Source organism: Hyperolius riggenbachi, chromosome 4 (assembly GCF_040937935.1).
Source record: "Hyperolius riggenbachi isolate aHypRig1 chromosome 4, aHypRig1.pri, whole genome shotgun sequence".
In the NCBI taxonomy this organism is placed as follows: domain Eukaryota; kingdom Metazoa; phylum Chordata; class Amphibia; order Anura; family Hyperoliidae; genus Hyperolius; species Hyperolius riggenbachi.
This window is the reverse complement of record NC_090649.1, coordinates 251,847,874-251,864,669: the sequence shown is the minus strand read 5'-3', so window position 1 is coordinate 251,864,669 and position 16,796 is coordinate 251,847,874. Positions and strand designations below refer to the sequence as shown.

Here is a 16,796-nt window from a genome sequence, read left to right as displayed (position 1 = left end):
TAACTATTACACCATCTATTACCATCCATCAATTATTAACTTCATGTCCCTAGGACAACCAAGATAGAAAGTAAAGTGGATACAAACATTTGGTACACCCCACGCGTCTTAGCTGCTATCCAGCTGAGTTAGAGCTTTTAATGAGGGGCGACAGCGGCACAATGGAGGGGACCCAGAAGAAACTAAGGGGCCTCAAAGATTATTATCAGCTGGATGAAGCCCCAAGTACCGTAAATAAGTCAAAATCAGGTGTGCTTTAATAATGTCAAGGAACCACAGCATAACTTACTGAGAGTAAGCTAAATCTAAAGGATGCGCTAACTTACAGGTAAAAAGAAAAGCTCAGTCAGTGCATCCTTTTGCTTTAGCTTAGTAAGTTAGCTTTCGAAACATAGGTATGGTTTTGATCCAGCTCTGAAACATGCCTGAAGAAGAAACTTAAAGTTTTGAAAGCTTGCAAAGGAATCTTGTACAGTTACATAGTTACATAGTTATTTTGGTTGAAAAAAGACATACGTCCATCGAGTTCAACCAGTACAAAGTACAACTCCAGCCTCCTCCCTCACATATCCCTGTTGATCCAGAGGAAGGCGAAAAAACCCTTACAAGGCATGGTCCAATTAGCCCCAAAAGAAAAAAAATCCCTTCCCGACTCCAGATGGCAATCCCTGGATCAACATCATTAGGCATTACCTAGTAATTGTAGCCATGGATGTCTTTCAATGCAAGGAAAGCATCTAAGCCCCCTTTAAATGCAGGTATAGAGTTTGCCATAACGACTTCCTGTGGCAATGCATTCCACATCTTAATCACTCTTACTGTAAAGAACCCTTTCCTAAATAAATGGCTAAAATGTTTTTCTTCCATGCGCAGATCATGTCCTCTAGTCCTTATAGAAGGCCTAGGGACAAAAAGCTCATCCGCCAAGCTATTATATTGCCCTCTGATGTATTTATACATGTTAAATAGATCCCCTCTAAGGTGTCTTTTCTCTAGACTAAATAAACCCAGTTTATCTAACCTTTCTTGGTAAGCGAGACATTCCATCCCACGTATCAATTTTGTTGCTCGTCTCTGCACCTGCTCTAAAACTGCAATATCTTTCCTGTAATGTGGTGCCCAGAACTGAATTCCATATTCCAGATGTGTACTTACTAGAGAGTTGGTCATTAAAGGTATCACCTAAACAACTTTCGTTGTTATTCGGATTCTCTCCATGACTAATACCGGACCACACGCAATTAGTAAGTTAGCGCATCCTTGATTTAGCTTAAGTTAGTCGTGTATCCATTTGATTTAGCCTTAGTGCAGCCACTAGATTTAGCTTTAGTCAGTGCATCCACTTGATTTAGCTTTCGGGGAATAACAACACGTTTTGTCTGTATGGGCGCAGTGTTCCTTTCATTTTGGTAGGTGCTATGAGTAATGGGAAATTTGGGCGCCACCATATGCTCCCATTGAAATATTGGCATTGAGGGGAAATTTGGGTGCCCAAACCTTCCCTCAATGCAGATATTTAAATGAAGAGAGAGTAGGTGAATTCCGCTCTACCTCTGTTGCTACGACAGTGCTGGAACCAGGCGACTTGAACCCACGTGTACGAGAAGAGAGGAAGTTCCGCAAAGTGTCAATAGCAAAAAACAGTCTAACTTTATTGAATCAGGTAAAACCCATACAACCAGGTACCTGACCTGTTTTGGACCTACTGGTCCTTAATCATAGCACTGGGCGCCTATGGCGGTACCCAAACAACTGCAGGGTTTTTTTTGGCAATTGGCCAGGGGTGGGAGTGGTTAAGGTCAGCCGCATTACGGTTAGCCATGGGGGGAGTGGTTAAAGAGGAACTTCAGCCTAAACAAACATACTGTCATTAAGTTACATTAGTAATGTTAAGTAAAATAGATAGGTAATATAATCTCTTATCCACCTTGTTTTAAAAGAACAGACAAATGTTTGTGATTTCATGAGGGCAGCCATCTTTTTGGTTAAAAGGAGGTGACAGGGAGCATGAGACAGTTCCAGCTGTCCTGATCACCCCTCCCAGTTGCTAAGCAACAAGAACACCTCAGAAATCCCATCAGGCTTTGCACAGCATCAGGGGAAAAATGCCCGGCAGTTTTCTTTGATGGGGCGGAGCTTAGCTTCTGTGCAGCTAAAAATGAGGCTTTAGTAAGAAAAACAAAGTTCTGATACTGTGAAACTGTTAAAGAAACACCAAGCCTTTTCAGTGCTAAGTAGATTTTTAGTCTGGAGGTTCACTTTAAGGTTAGTCGTAGTGGGTTAGGGTTAGCCGTGGGGGAAGTTGTTAAGGTTAGGCATAGATAGTGGGAAGGTTCATTTTGAGAATAGGGTTAGGTTTATCTTTAGTAAAGTATGTATTGTCGATATTTCACTATCATCATTTCCACTGTAAAAGTAGAATATCGGTAAATTCACCAATATTCTAATACTGGGTTTTCTGGGCTTCCACATTTCCCCGGAGACCTTTTTTGCATGTACGCAGTGCTATGTACTATGTACTTTCCTCCATAACAGATAATGCATTGCACTTATGTCAAGGATTCTTTAGGACACCACATGTAACACATACCAGAATAATATTTAAAAATGCCTCATGCTGTCTTGCATTGTAAAGGGCTTCCTTCAGCTGTGTAAGATTGATGAGATTGTTTCTTGCCCGTTTTCCATCCATGTCCTCTATAAGCGCTGTGTACTTAAATATCATATCTCGAGATGACTGGAGCTCTGTATCAATGTGCTTAGTTGTGGCTGGGATTGCTTCCTTTAGAACAGTTGGCACTGTCAAGACAGAATGTGTTTTTAGGCTTGATTCACAGAAATCTGTAAAATTTCCGGTCGAGTCCTATTCTGTCCTGTCATTTTTGCTATCAGTTTCACCTGACTGGACCGGAAATGTACGCCTTTTATGTTTGAACACACCCATAGAATCGCATACAAAACTGATGCCAACTGTCAAAAACTCACAGAACAAGACTGGACATCATTTTATGAGTAAACCAAGCCTATTCTGTTTCAGTAGAAATCCTGAAAAGACATTACTTTGGAAATCAGTCATATATAAGTGCCCATGGCCTAGCCCTTCTGCTGGTAGCTTACAGCAAAGTTTACTCTCTATTAACCCCCTTGGCGGTATGATTCTTTCCAGATTTTAGGGTCTAAAAGCGGTGCAATTTTTTTGCACTTTCAGACCCTAAAACCTGGAAAAAAATCATGCTGCCAGGGAGATCTGCAGCTGTTTCACAATCACTCACCTCCCTGGCTCCAGTGCTGCAGTTTTCCCTCCATCCTCCGGGTGGCGCTGCAACTCTAAAGTGAGATTGCCGGCTGTCGTCATGACGACAGCCAGCGATCTCACCAGGAGGAAGCAGAGCCTCGGAGGAGAGGAAGAAGAATGGCAGCCGACGTCGGGATCTCCCAGGAGGTGTGTAGAAACACTCCTGCTGCGCGCATTGCTCTGCACACAGCCTCCGGCGGTTACCCCGAGCACAGGTCGGGATTACCGCACTGAGCTGCAGTTTTCTGCCCCGACCCTAGCTCCGGATTACCACCAAGGAGGTTAAAGCAGAGATGACTGAAGGTTGGGAGGCCATACCTTTCATCACATACTCTTGGATTCAATAGTTTTTCTGCCATCAGTAAACGATATTATACGGTCAGGTCAGGTAGGTCAGTCAGTCAGTCAGTCAGTCAGTCAGTCAGTCAGTCAGTCAGTCAGTCAGTCAGTCAGTCAGCCAGCCAGCCTAACTTACTACGCGGGCGTGCTCGCGTGGCTAATGCGCGGCCATGCTGAAGGAAAAAAAAAGGTGCGCAGCCCCGATATGATTAGCGACAATGTTGTTGCTAATCATCTAAGGGCCGTGCTCAGTGACAGGGGACATCAGAGCACTGAGGGAAGCCTCAATAAGATCCTGAGGCTTCCCTCTCTTTAGGTAAGTATCTCATTTTGTACCCGAGCTTCGGCTCAAGTACGCTTCAAAGAAAAACTATTAATATCCCATAAGAAGCTCTACTTTCACTCTGAAGTTGTTGTCTGTCTGGAACAGATGATTGCACTGTTATTAAACTGGGCAAACACTTAGTCCTACGCAAGGGTGATGCTAGGATAAGTGAACATGGTCATGACAGATTGTGGACATGGCCAAGTAATGCATATGAATCAAGCAGGGGTTTGCCACCCAGCAAAGCTTTGGCATTAGGCAACATGCTGCCCCACCCCCAAAAGTTAGACAGCATGCTGCCCCACCCCCACCCCCAGAAACATAACTAAAGAGTATAAGAAGGAGCCCACACACAGACTCGCTGGAACACTGTGTAAAAATGTATTGTCCCATGCCACACACATACAATTTGCATGTCATGTTTTTTCTGCCCTATGCCTTGAAAAAAGGGGGCCCAAATACTGTAATATGAACAGGACAATAACCCCAAATAACAATAAGGCAGTGTTTACCATACCAAATAACAAAATTAGGCAAAGTGATCTCTTAAGCAAAAAGGCAGCGTGTACCCCAAAATGGTATAAATAATGTGTTATCCCCAAACATAAATAGGCACATATCACAGCGCATCACCTGACACTATCAGACACAGTAGAGGAGGATGTCTGCTGCATTACCTCCTGTCTGCACAGTGGAGTTAGAACTATTTAGCCCCACAAATGGATTGTGTCTCAAACCAAATACTTTGCCCTAGCAACACCACTGGTCCAGTAGAAATGTGAAGCCTGCAATCCCTAGACTATATAATACTATGGCACTAGTCCCCAGCCTCTTGTATCAGGAACCTTCCCGGAGATGACAGTTATGGCCCAGATTTGAAGCACCTAGGTAATTGGGCTGGTCACATGCCCTTAAAGAGAATCTGTACTGTCCGATTTGTACAATAAAAAAACATATCAATCGAGTCACTGATCTCCTGGATCCCTCTTTGCCGTTTCCGCCGCGATCCTGACAATCATGGCCGCTAACTAGGAAGTGGTGTGTGTGTGTGTGTGTGTGTATATATATATATATATATATACACACAGTATACCCCATTTTATTATTACATAGTAAATCATCTGCACTCCAGTCTGGCAATCTCAGTTTCTCAGCATGTGACAGGCAGCTCCCTCCCCCCCTCAGCCTCACAACCTGCATAAGCTGAAACTGAGAGCAGAGAGTGATGAGTAAAGAAAACACACAGAGCCTGCAGGGGACGTGCATAACTTGTATTCATCACAACAGAGGCAGACCATTCCTCCCTGGGTCAACAAAGCTTGACAAAGCAAAGAAGATTAGATATATTACAGAGACACTGCAACTAGAAAAGGCTGCAGTAATCCAGACCACATTACAACAGGTATAGGAATTTATAGGATAGAAGAAAGGCTGAAAATTTTGTTACAGAATTTCTTTAATAAGTTAAACCTAAAGCATCAAATGGAAGTTGCGTAGCAATAGGGGAGGCAGTGGTTGTGACTGCATCAGTGCTCTTGGACCAAAGGAGCCCTCCCTCAAATAAAGTATTAGTTCTTCAATAGTGCTATTCAGTAATAGAGTTGGGCCGAACGGTTCGCCTGCGAACGGTTCCATGCGAACTTCCGTGGTTCGCGTTCGCGTCCCGCAGGCGAACCTTTGCGGAAGTTCGGTTGGCCCCATAATGCACATGGAGGGTCAACTTTGACCCTCTACATCACAGTCAGCAGGCCCAGTGTAGCCAATTAGGCTACACTAGCCCCTGGAGCCCCACCCCCCCTTATATAAAGGCAGGCAGCGGCGGCCATTACGGTCACTCGTGTGCTGCCTGCGTTAGTGAGAGTAGGGCGAGCTGCTGCAGACTGTCTCTCAGGGAAAGATTAGTTAGGCTTAACTTGTTCCTGTCTGGCTGCATACCTGTTCTGTGAACCCACCACTGCATACCTGTGCTGTGAACCCACCACTGCATACCTGTGCTGTGAACCCACCACTGCATACCTGTGCTGTGAACCCACCACTGCATACCTGTGCTGTGAACCCACCACTGCATACCTGTGCTGTGAACCCACCACTGCATACCTGTGCTGTGAACCCACCACTGCATACCTGTGCTGTGAACCCACCACTGCATACCTGTTCAGTGAACCTGCCACTGCATACCTGTTCTGTTCAGTGGACCCGCCACTGTATACCTGTTCATTGAACCCACCACTGCATACCTGTGCTGTGAACCCACCACTGCATACCTGTTCTGTGAACCCACCACTGCATACCTGTTCAGTGAACCCGCCACTGCATACCTGTTCTGTTCAGTGGACCCGCCACTGTATACCTGTTCAGTGAACCCGCCACTGCATACCTGTTCTGTTAAGTGGACCCGCCACTGTATACCTGTTCAGTGAACCCGCCACTGCATACCTGTTGTGTTCAGTGAACCTGCCACTGCATACCTGTTCTGTGAACCCGCCACTGTATACCTGTTCTGTTTAGTGAACCCGCCACTGTATACCTGTTCTGTTTAGTGAACCCGCCACTGCATACCTGTTCTGTTCAGTGGACCCGCCACTGTATACCTGTTCAGTGAACCAGCCACTGCATACCTGTTGTGTTCAGTGAACCTGCCACTGCATACCTGTTCTGTGAACCCGCCACTGTATACCTGTTCTGTTTAGTGAATCCGCCACTGTATACCTGTTCTGTTTAGTGAACCCGCCACTGTATACCTGTTCTGTTTAGTGAACCCGCCACTGCATACCTGTTCTGTTCAGTGGACCCGCCACTGTATACCTGTTCAGTGAACCCGCCACTGCATACCTGTTGTGTTCAGTGAACCTGCCACTGCATACCTGTTCTGTGAACCCGCCACTGTATACCTGTTCTGTTTAGTGAACCCGCCACTGCATACCTGTTCTGTTCAGTGGACCCGCCACTGTATACCTGTTCAGTGAACCCGCCACTGCATACCTGTTGTGTTCAGTGAACCTGCCACTGCATACCTGTTTAGTGAACCCGCCACTGTATACCTGTTCTGTTTAGTGAACCCGCCACTGTATACCTGTTCTGTTTAGTGAACCCGCCACTGCATACCTGTTCTGTTCAGTGGACCCGCCACTGTATACCTGTTGTGTTCAGTGAACCTGCCACTGCATACCTGTTCTGTGAACCCGCCACTGTATACCTGTGCTGTGAACCCACCACTGCATACCTGTGCTGTGAACCCACCACTGCATACCTGTGCTGTGAACCCACCACTGCATACCTGTGCTGTGAACCCACCACTGCATACCTGTGCTGTGAACCCACCACTGCATACCTGTGCTGTGAACCCACCACTGCATACCTGTGCTGTGAACCCACCACTGCATACCTGTTCAGTGAACCTGCCACTGCATACCTGTTCTGTTCAGTGGACCCGCCACTGTATACCTGTTGATTGAACCCACCACTGCATACCTGTGCTGTGAACCCACCACTGCATACCTGTTCTGTGAACCCACCACTGCATACCTGTTCAGTGAACCCGCCACTGCATACCTGTTCTGTTCAGTGGACCCGCCACTGTATACCTGTTCAGTGAACCAGCCACTGCATACCTGTTGTGTTCAGTGAACCTGCCACTGCATACCTGTTCTGTGAACCCGCCACTGTATACCTGTTCTGTTTAGTGAATCCGCCACTGTATACCTGTTCTGTTTAGTGAACCCGCCACTGTATACCTGTTCTGTTTAGTGAACCCGCCACTGCATACCTGTTCTGTTCAGTGGACCCGCCACTGTATACCTGTTCAGTGAACCCGCCACTGCATACCTGTTGTGTTCAGTGAACCTGCCACTGCATACCTGTTCTGTGAACCCGCCACTGTATACCTGTTCTGTTTAGTGAACCCGCCACTGCATACCTGTTCTGTTCAGTGGACCCGCCACTGTATACCTGTTCAGTGAACCCGCCACTGCATACCTGTTGTGTTCAGTGAACCTGCCACTGCATACCTGTTTAGTGAACCCGCCACTGTATACCTGTTCTGTTTAGTGAACCCGCCACTGTATACCTGTTCTGTTTAGTGAACCCGCCACTGCATACCTGTTCTGTTCAGTGGACCCGCCACTGTATACCTGTTGTGTTCAGTGAACCTGCCACTGCATACCTGTTCTGTGAACCCGCCACTGTATACCTGTGCTGTGAACCCACCACTGCATACCTGTGCTGTGAACCCACCACTGCATACCTGTGCTGTGAACCCACCACTGCATACCTGTGCTGTGAACCCACCACTGCATACCTGTGCTGTGAACCCACCACTGCATACCTGTGCTGTGAACCCACCACTGCATACCTGTGCTGTGAACCCACCACTGCATACCTGTTCAGTGAACCTGCCACTGCATACCTGTTCTGTTCAGTGGACCCGCCACTGTATACCTGTTCATTGAACCCACCACTGCATACCTGTGCTGTGAACCCACCACTGCATACCTGTTCTGTGAACCCACCACTGCATACCTGTTCAGTGAACCCGCCACTGCATACCTGTTCTGTTCAGTGGACCCGCCACTGTATACCTGTTCAGTGAACCCGCCACTGCATACCTGTTCTGTTCAGTGGACCCGCCACTGTATACCTGTTCAGTGAACCCGCCACTGCATACCTGTTGTGTTCAGTGAACCTGCCACTGCATACCTGTTCTGTGAACCCGCCACTGTATACCTGTTCTGTTTACTGAACCCGCCACTGTATACCTGTTCTGTTTAGTGAACCCGCCACTGCATACCTGTTCTGTTCAGTGGACCCGCCACTGTATACCTGTTCAGTGAACCAGCCACTGCATACCTGTTGTGTTCAGTGAACCTGCCACTGCATACCTGTTCTGTGAACCCGCCACTGTATACCTGTTCTGTTTAGTGAATCCGCCACTGTATACCTGTTCTGTTTAGTGAACCCGCCACTGTATACCTGTTCTGTTTAGTGAACCCGCCACTGCATACCTGTTCTGTTCAGTGGACCCGCCACTGTATACCTGTTCAGTGAACCAGCCACTGCATACCTGTTGTGTTCAGTGAACCTGCCACTGCATACCTGTTCTGTGAACCCGCCACTGTATACCTGTTCTGTTTAGTGAATCCGCCACTGTATACCTGTTCTGTTTAGTGAACCCGCCACTGTATACCTGTTCTGTTTAGTGAACCCGCCACTGCATACCTGTTCTGTTCAGTGGACCCGCCACTGTATACCTGTTCAGTGAACCCGCCACTGCATACCTGTTGTGTTCAGTGAACCTGCCACTGCATACCTGTTCTGTGAACCCGCCACTGTATACCTGTTCTGTTTAGTGAACCCGCCACTGCATACCTGTTCTGTTCAGTGGACCCGCCACTGTATACCTGTTCAGTGAACCCGCCACTGCATACCTGTTGTGTTCAGTGAACCTGCCACTGCATACCTGTTTAGTGAACCCGCCACTGTATACCTGTTCTGTTTAGTGAACCCGCCACTGTATACCTGTTCTGTTTAGTGAACCCGCCACTGCATACCTGTTCTGTTCAGTGGACCCGCCACTGTATACCTGTTGTGTTCAGTGAACCTGCCACTGCATACCTGTTCTGTGAACCCGCCACTGTATACCTGTGCTGTGAACCCACCACTGCATACCTGTGCTGTGAACCCACCACTGCATACCTGTGCTGTGAACCCACCACTGCATACCTGTGCTGTGAACCCACCACTGCATACCTGTGCTGTGAACCCACCACTGCATACCTGTGCTGTGAACCCACCACTGCATACCTGTGCTGTGAACCCACCACTGCATACCTGTTCAGTGAACCTGCCACTGCATACCTGTTCTGTTCAGTGGACCCGCCACTGTATACCTGTTCATTGAACCCACCACTGCATACCTGTGCTGTGAACCCACCACTGCATACCTGTTCTGTGAACCCACCACTGCATACCTGTTCAGTGAACCCGCCACTGCATACCTGTTCTGTTCAGTGGACCCGCCACTGTATACCTGTTCAGTGAACCCGCCACTGCATACCTGTTCTGTTCAGTGGACCCGCCACTGTATACCTGTTCAGTGAACCCGCCACTGCATACCTGTTGTGTTCAGTGAACCTGCCACTGCATACCTGTTCTGTGAACCCGCCACTGTATACCTGTTCTGTTTAGTGAACCCGCCACTGTATACCTGTTCTGTTTAGTGAACCCGCCACTGCATACCTGTTCTGTTCAGTGGACCCGCCACTGTATACCTGTTCAGTGAACCCGCCACTGCATACCTGTTGTGTTCAGTGAACCTGCCACTGCATACCTGTTTAGTGAACCCGCCACTGTATACCTGTTCTGTTTAGTGAACCCGCCACTGTATACCTGTTCTGTTTAGTGAACCCGCCACTGCATACCTGTTCTGTTCAGTGGACCCGCCACTGTATACCTGTTGTGTTCAGTGAACCTGCCACTGCATACCTGTTCTGTGAACCCGCCACTGTATACCTGTTCTGTTTAGTGAACCCGCCACTGTATACCTGTTCTGTTTAGTGAACCCGCCACTGTATACCTGTTCTGTTTAGTGAACCCGCCACTGTATACCTGTTCTGTTTAGTGAACCCGCCACTGCATACCTGTTCTGTTCAGTGGACCCGCCACTGTATACCTGTTGTGTTCAGTGAACCTGCCACTGCATACCTGTTCTGTGAACCCGCCACTGTATACCTGTTCTGTTTAGTGAACCCGCCACTGTATACCTGCACTCTCGCCATGGTGCGCACCAGTCCAGCACGGCCGTCACTACACAAACAGCTGTTTGCGGTGCGTTACACGGTGAGTTTGGTGTGTCAGTGTGAAGCAGTACCTTAATTACACTACCTGATTGATGTATACACATGCAAGATGTTTGAAAGCACTTTAGGCCTCTCATTTAGCATTCAATGTGATTTCTGCCCTTAAAACGCTGCTTTGCGTCAAATCCAGATTTTTCCCGGGGACTTTTGGCATGTATCCCACTCTGCCATGCCCCCCTCCAGGTGTTAGACCCCTTGAAACATCTTTTCCATCACTTTTGTGGCCAGCATAATTATTTTTTTTTTTCAAAGTTCGCATCCCCATTGAAGTCTATTGCGGTTCGCGAACTTTAACGCGAACCGAACCTTCCGCGGAAGTTCGCGAACCAGGTTCGCGAACCTAAAATCGGAGGTTCGGCCCAACTCTATTCAGTAATGATCACTTGTACACTTGCTTTGAATAGTAGTAATCATTAAACTGTTCCTCTCCTCTGCTTACACCTCTTGTACTGTGGATGTTCTTGGCAGGTTTTGTGGCACCATATGAATAGTTATTTATAGAATGCTTGGGGGGGGCTTGCACTGGGGCCTAAAGCTCCTTAAAGGGGAACTTCAGCCTAAACAAACATACTGTTATTAAGTTACATTAGTTATGTTAATTAGAATAGATAGGTAATATAATCTTTTACCCACCCTGTTTTAAAAGAACAGGCAAATGTTTGTGATTCATGAGGGCTGCCATCTTTGTCATGGGGCAGCCATCTTTTTGGTTGAAAGGAGGTGACAGGGAGCAGGAGACACAGTTCCAACTGTCCTGTGTCCTGATAACCCCTCCCAGCTGCACACACTAGGCTTCAAATGTAAAATTCAAAATGTAAAAAAAAAAATAAAAAAAAAAAAAAATTGCACCAAAACAGCAGAACGAGAACATCATCATCAGAAATCCCATCATGCTTTGCACAGCATGAGGGGAAAACTGCCCGGGCAGTTTTCTTCTGTGCAGAAAAAAATGAGGCTTGTATAAGAGAAACAAAGTTCTGATGCTGTGAAACTGTTAAAGAAACACCAGGCCTTTTCAGTGCTGCTGAGTCGATTTTTAGTCTGGAGGTTCACTTTAACTACACCACTGATGGTCTGTATTTTCCATAGTATATCATAGCACATAGCAATTGTTCAGTTGCCTCACAGCATTCCCAGCACATAATGTTGCATACAGTACATACTTACAGTCATCAATGCCCTCTCCACCCTTCCCACAGTCTTTGTTGAACAAACGAATGCCAGTGACTATCATGGTGAGTTCCTTCAGTTGTCGCTCTTTATCTCTCTTTCCAAGAGACAAGAAGGTGCCAAGCTCTGTGTGTGGGAAGACACTCTGAAGGGCAGCTAGAGATATACAGAATGTTACATGAGAAATAAAATAAAACGTAATACTACAGACATTTTCAAACAGACTGACATTGACATTTCTTGGAGGAATTTGACATTTAGTTACTTCATGGTAAACATTCGCTGTGATCATTCTGTCCTTTTATCAGACTGCTGTGGGCAAGATTTCTCATATTTTGATGAAGTTGAAACAATCCTCTGAAATATTTTTTATAGACAAATTTTGCATCTGATCTTTTTTTCTGGAGATGTTACTGATAGTCTTTAAGGCATTACTAATTCTCAACAGAGAGAAGCTGGAGAAGAAACTTTCTTCAGTGTAGCAAACTTACTGTATTTGCACAGTTTTTATGGCTTTTTCTATGGCATCAGTAAGTCCAGAGTAGGTTAGCACACCAGACCAGTATCAAATAAGTTGCTGTTAGTCCACCCTGCTAGCCCCCAGTAACTGTGGGCCTCTTTGTACCTCCTACCTGCATTTTTTTTTTAACGTCATATCACATTCTTTATGACACAGGGCCTGATCTATTAAAGGGACCCTAAGCAGTCATGAAAAATGAAATTGTGACTTATCTGGGGCTTCCTCCAGCCCACTGTAGGCCACAAGGTCCCCCGGCATCCTCCCTGCTCCGCGTCCCGGCTGGCGGCTCCGTTATTGTACGACTTCAGCCTGAAGTTCTCAGGGCTGCTTCCTGCTTTGACTATATGCGTCATCAAGCTGGTGTGAGAGTCCTGCGCATGTGAGGTTCTCTAATATTGAACCGCACATGCGTAGGACTCTCACACCAGCCAGCGTAATGACACGTCACGGGCCGGCATGATGACTCATATGGGCGAAGCAGGAAGCAGCCTTGACGACTTCAGGCCGAAGTTGTACAATAACGGAGCCGCCAGCCGGGACCAGGAACGGAGCATGGAGGATGCCGGGGGACCTTGCGGCCTACAGTGGGCCCCAGATAAGTCACAATTTCATTTTTGATGACTGCTCAGGGTCCCTTTAAAGGCGCCTATACATTACTTGATTTTCAATTAAGCGATTTACTTTATTTGGCAAAACTGTGGTCAATTGAAAGTTGATCAACTAGTGGCCCACACACTGCAAGCGAGGTCCAATGCGATTCTCCTTCACTAATCGAGCTGAACAATGTTGTGCCTCCATGCTCTGACACCAAAAATTGGTTCTGTGTCTATTGAAATCATGTGAACAGTAGCGGATTCCTTATCAACCAATATTTTCTATTCTACCGATCAAATAAATTGGTTGATTTGACCAGATATCTGCCAATTCTCTATCAATCAAGCAGAATAAAACAATCAGTTCTCCCTCAATCCAATAAAACGATTGAATCGATCGAATAGGAAAATTGATTGCTGTATGGGCACTATAAGGCTTTTGGGTTAGTGAACTGGGGAATCTTGTGGGATGAGGAGAGAAAGGCTGCACTATCCCTTCACCTTGATGCGTGTGGATAAGTGGTGGACCACACTGTTTCTGGCCTTTCCTTCTCACCTTCTCATTCCTTGATGGGGAACAGTCTGCTCTGCCGCTGCTCAGGCAGGGGGACTGATTGAGTGGAAGCCGCACTGTTTCATGAGCTAGCATGGTCCCAGTGAATTGTCAAGCTAGGTGGAGGGGTGTACGCTGCAACATCTCCAGACTCTTCTTGTTGACTCGTTTAGTCAGTGGCATTGGATGGTGCAGTGATCACTTGCTTTTTCCTGCTTTTCCATGTGGCCAACCACTATGTTCTCCTCTCTTCCTTGCTGCCCACAGTCAAATCCTTCTATGGGTAAGGAGTCAGTGACGTGGTTGTACAGCTTTTATAATTTAAAGAGCTACCAACCATTGACGGTAGTGGCTCAGATGTGAGAATTTAGGACAATCTGCTGAAAGCCTGGAACACTCTAACACGATTAACTGCTAAGCATACACTGCTGGAGAGATTCAGAACAGGCTTAGGAGACATTACGGTTTTATAACACTGAAGATAATTGGTGAACCTAAGTGATCCTGCAAACCTTCCATGGGTGCAATTAAAAACTGATGTGATTCCATCCCTCCTAGTGTTTCTGAGGTACTCAACAGAATAAAATATATATACAAATTGGAACATATGACAGCTGTTATACAAGATAAAATGCATGTTTTCAATAAGGTTTTGGGGGAAGTTAATCTGTACGCTTCCTTTCCCAAGTAGGTTTTGTATTTGATCCTGAGCTAATGATGGCTGGCAAGTTCCTCTCTTCTTTTCACCTTCTTCCTTCTCACTTTCATTTTCTGTCTTCCTTTCTCTTTCACTCTTTCATACCTTCTTCTAGAGGATCCTTTTCCCCCTTAAGGATATACAGTCTGTAGGGGTCCCCGGTCGGCTCACATATGTGATTATTTACGTTTAACCCCTTTGGGCTCAATATGCAGACACTGAGGGACTATGCAGATTGGCTTTCTTTATTACCTCTACGCTATATTCTCTACATTACAATATTATTAGGTACATTTTATGATTACATTGCATGGCCAGTTTATTACACAGTTTGCTACAATTACAGTTGTAAGCCATGTCTCATATTGCAATGTTACTGGAGATTGTTATTTTTCCTTTTTGAAAGATAAAATAAAAAAATTTAAATAAATAAAAAAAACTGATGTGAAGGTGAAAGCTTGCAGTTCAAATGGATAATACCTATGCGGATTGGTCAGTAGAGATGGTCAATGAGATGCTAATAATATCAGCTTGCATGTAAACGTAACGCAAATTATATGCCACCGGGAATTGCACTAATCAAATGCACTTCCGCAGATTTAGTTTAGCCCAGTTCCAAGCTGCACAAAATGTGCATGCAGATGGGAGTTAGTAGCATCTCACTGACCATCTCCACTGGTTAGTGAATTAGAGGTTAAATGACTGCAGCCACATACCCACAGAGAGAACATATTTCAAATGCAGTCCTGAATGGATTCTCACCATGGGTCCTATCATGGTGAAGCAAGTGAAGTGTGGTCCGGTGTTAGTCGAGGAGCAGAAATGCAGACATCTAAGCAACAAACGTTGATTCCGGTGATACCTTTAAAGGGATACTTAAGTCAATAGGGAAAAATGAGTTTAACTCACCTGGGGCTTCCCTCAGCCCCCCGCAGTCGATCAGTGCCCTCGCAGCCCCGCTCCGATGCGCCTGGACCCGCTGGCGGCGACTTCCGGTTTCGCCCTCACCGGCCGACAGGCATGGGAACGCGAGTGATTCTTCACGTTCCCAGCCACAATAGCACCCCCTATGCTGCTATTGCGGCCTTCTTGAGGGTGAAACCGGAAGTCGCCGCCGGTGGGTCCAGGAGCATTGGAGCGGGGCTGCGAGGGCACCGATCGGCTGCAGGGGGCTGAGGGAAGCCCCAGGTGAGTTAAACTCATTTTTCCCCGTTGACTTAAGTATCCCTTTAACCACTTGAGGACCCAGCCCCCAGCACAGATCAGGTGTCATGCAGAGCGATCAGATTGCCCCCCTTTTTTCCCCCCTATGGGGATGATGTGCAGGGGGGGTCTGATCGTTCCTGCTGGCTGGCATGTTGCGGGGGCACCTCAAAGCCCCCCTCCGCGGCGAAATTCCCCCCCTCCCTCTCCTACCTGTCCCCCCTGGTGATCGGGGCTGCACAGGACGCTATCTGTCCTGTGCAGCCTGTGACAGGATGTCCTCTGTCACATGGCGGCGATCCCCGGCCGCTGATTGGCCGGGGATCGCCGATCTGCCTTACGGCGCTGCTGCGCAGCAGCGCCGTTCGATGTAAACAAAGGAGACAAATGTCTCCTGCGTTTACATTTAGTCTGCGAGTCGCGATCAACGGCTCGCAGGCTATTCACGGAGACCCGCTCCGTGATCTAACAGGAAACGGCCACTCGCGCGAGCGGCCTTTCCTGATTAATTAGGGAGGCACCTGGCGACGCAGATGTGCGTCGCTGGTCCTCCAGCTACCACTTTGCCGCCGCACGGTATGAGTGTGCGGTCGGGCAAGTGGTTAAAGGTATCACCGGAATCAACGTTTGTTGGTTAGATGTCTGCATTTCTGCTTAAGGTTCACTTTAAATGACTAACTGTACATGGTTTATTGCAAGCTTTCGAAACGCTAATTTTCTTCTTCAGGCATTATACAGAACTGTATCATACAATAAGGCATTTTGAATCCCATACAGACTTATATACAGTGGTTTGCAAAAGTATTCGGCCCCCTTGAAGTTTTCCACATTTTGTCATACCACGTGAAAAGTGGTGTACACGTGAGGAGTAGAACGAAAATCATACATGATTCCAAACATTAAAAAAAAAATAACTGCAAAGTGAGGTGTGTGTAATTATTCAGCCCCCTGAGTTGTAGAACCACCGTTTGCTGCAATTATAGCTGCCAGTCTTTTAGGGTATGTCTGTCTCTACCAGCTTTGCACATCTAGAGACTGAATTCCTTGCTCATTCTTCTTTGCAAAACAGCTCGAGCTCAGTCAGATTAGATGGACAGTGTTTGTGAACAGCAGTTTTCAGATCTTGCCACAGATTCTCGATTCCAATTAGATCTGGACTTTGACTGGGCCATTCTAACACACACACACACACATTATATATATATATATATATATATACATATATATCTATATCTATATACATATAC

At 46.6% G+C, this 16,796-nt stretch overlaps 1 protein-coding gene across 2 annotated transcripts in view; it reads right to left on the bottom strand.

Moving 5' to 3' along the window:
- The window catches only part of CFAP206 (cilia and flagella associated protein 206), a 93,951-nt gene that overhangs the window by 12,795 nt on the left and 64,360 nt on the right, over positions 1-16,796 (bottom strand). For both annotated transcript variants that reach the window (XM_068279393.1, XM_068279394.1), the window contains exons 10-11: positions 11,981-12,139; positions 2,591-2,799 (exon numbers count right to left, since the gene is read on the bottom strand). In XM_068279393.1, coding sequence (XP_068135494.1) covers positions 2,591-2,799; positions 11,981-12,139 — 368 coding nt within the window. The remainder of the gene's footprint in view (positions 1-2,590; positions 2,800-11,980; positions 12,140-16,796) is intronic.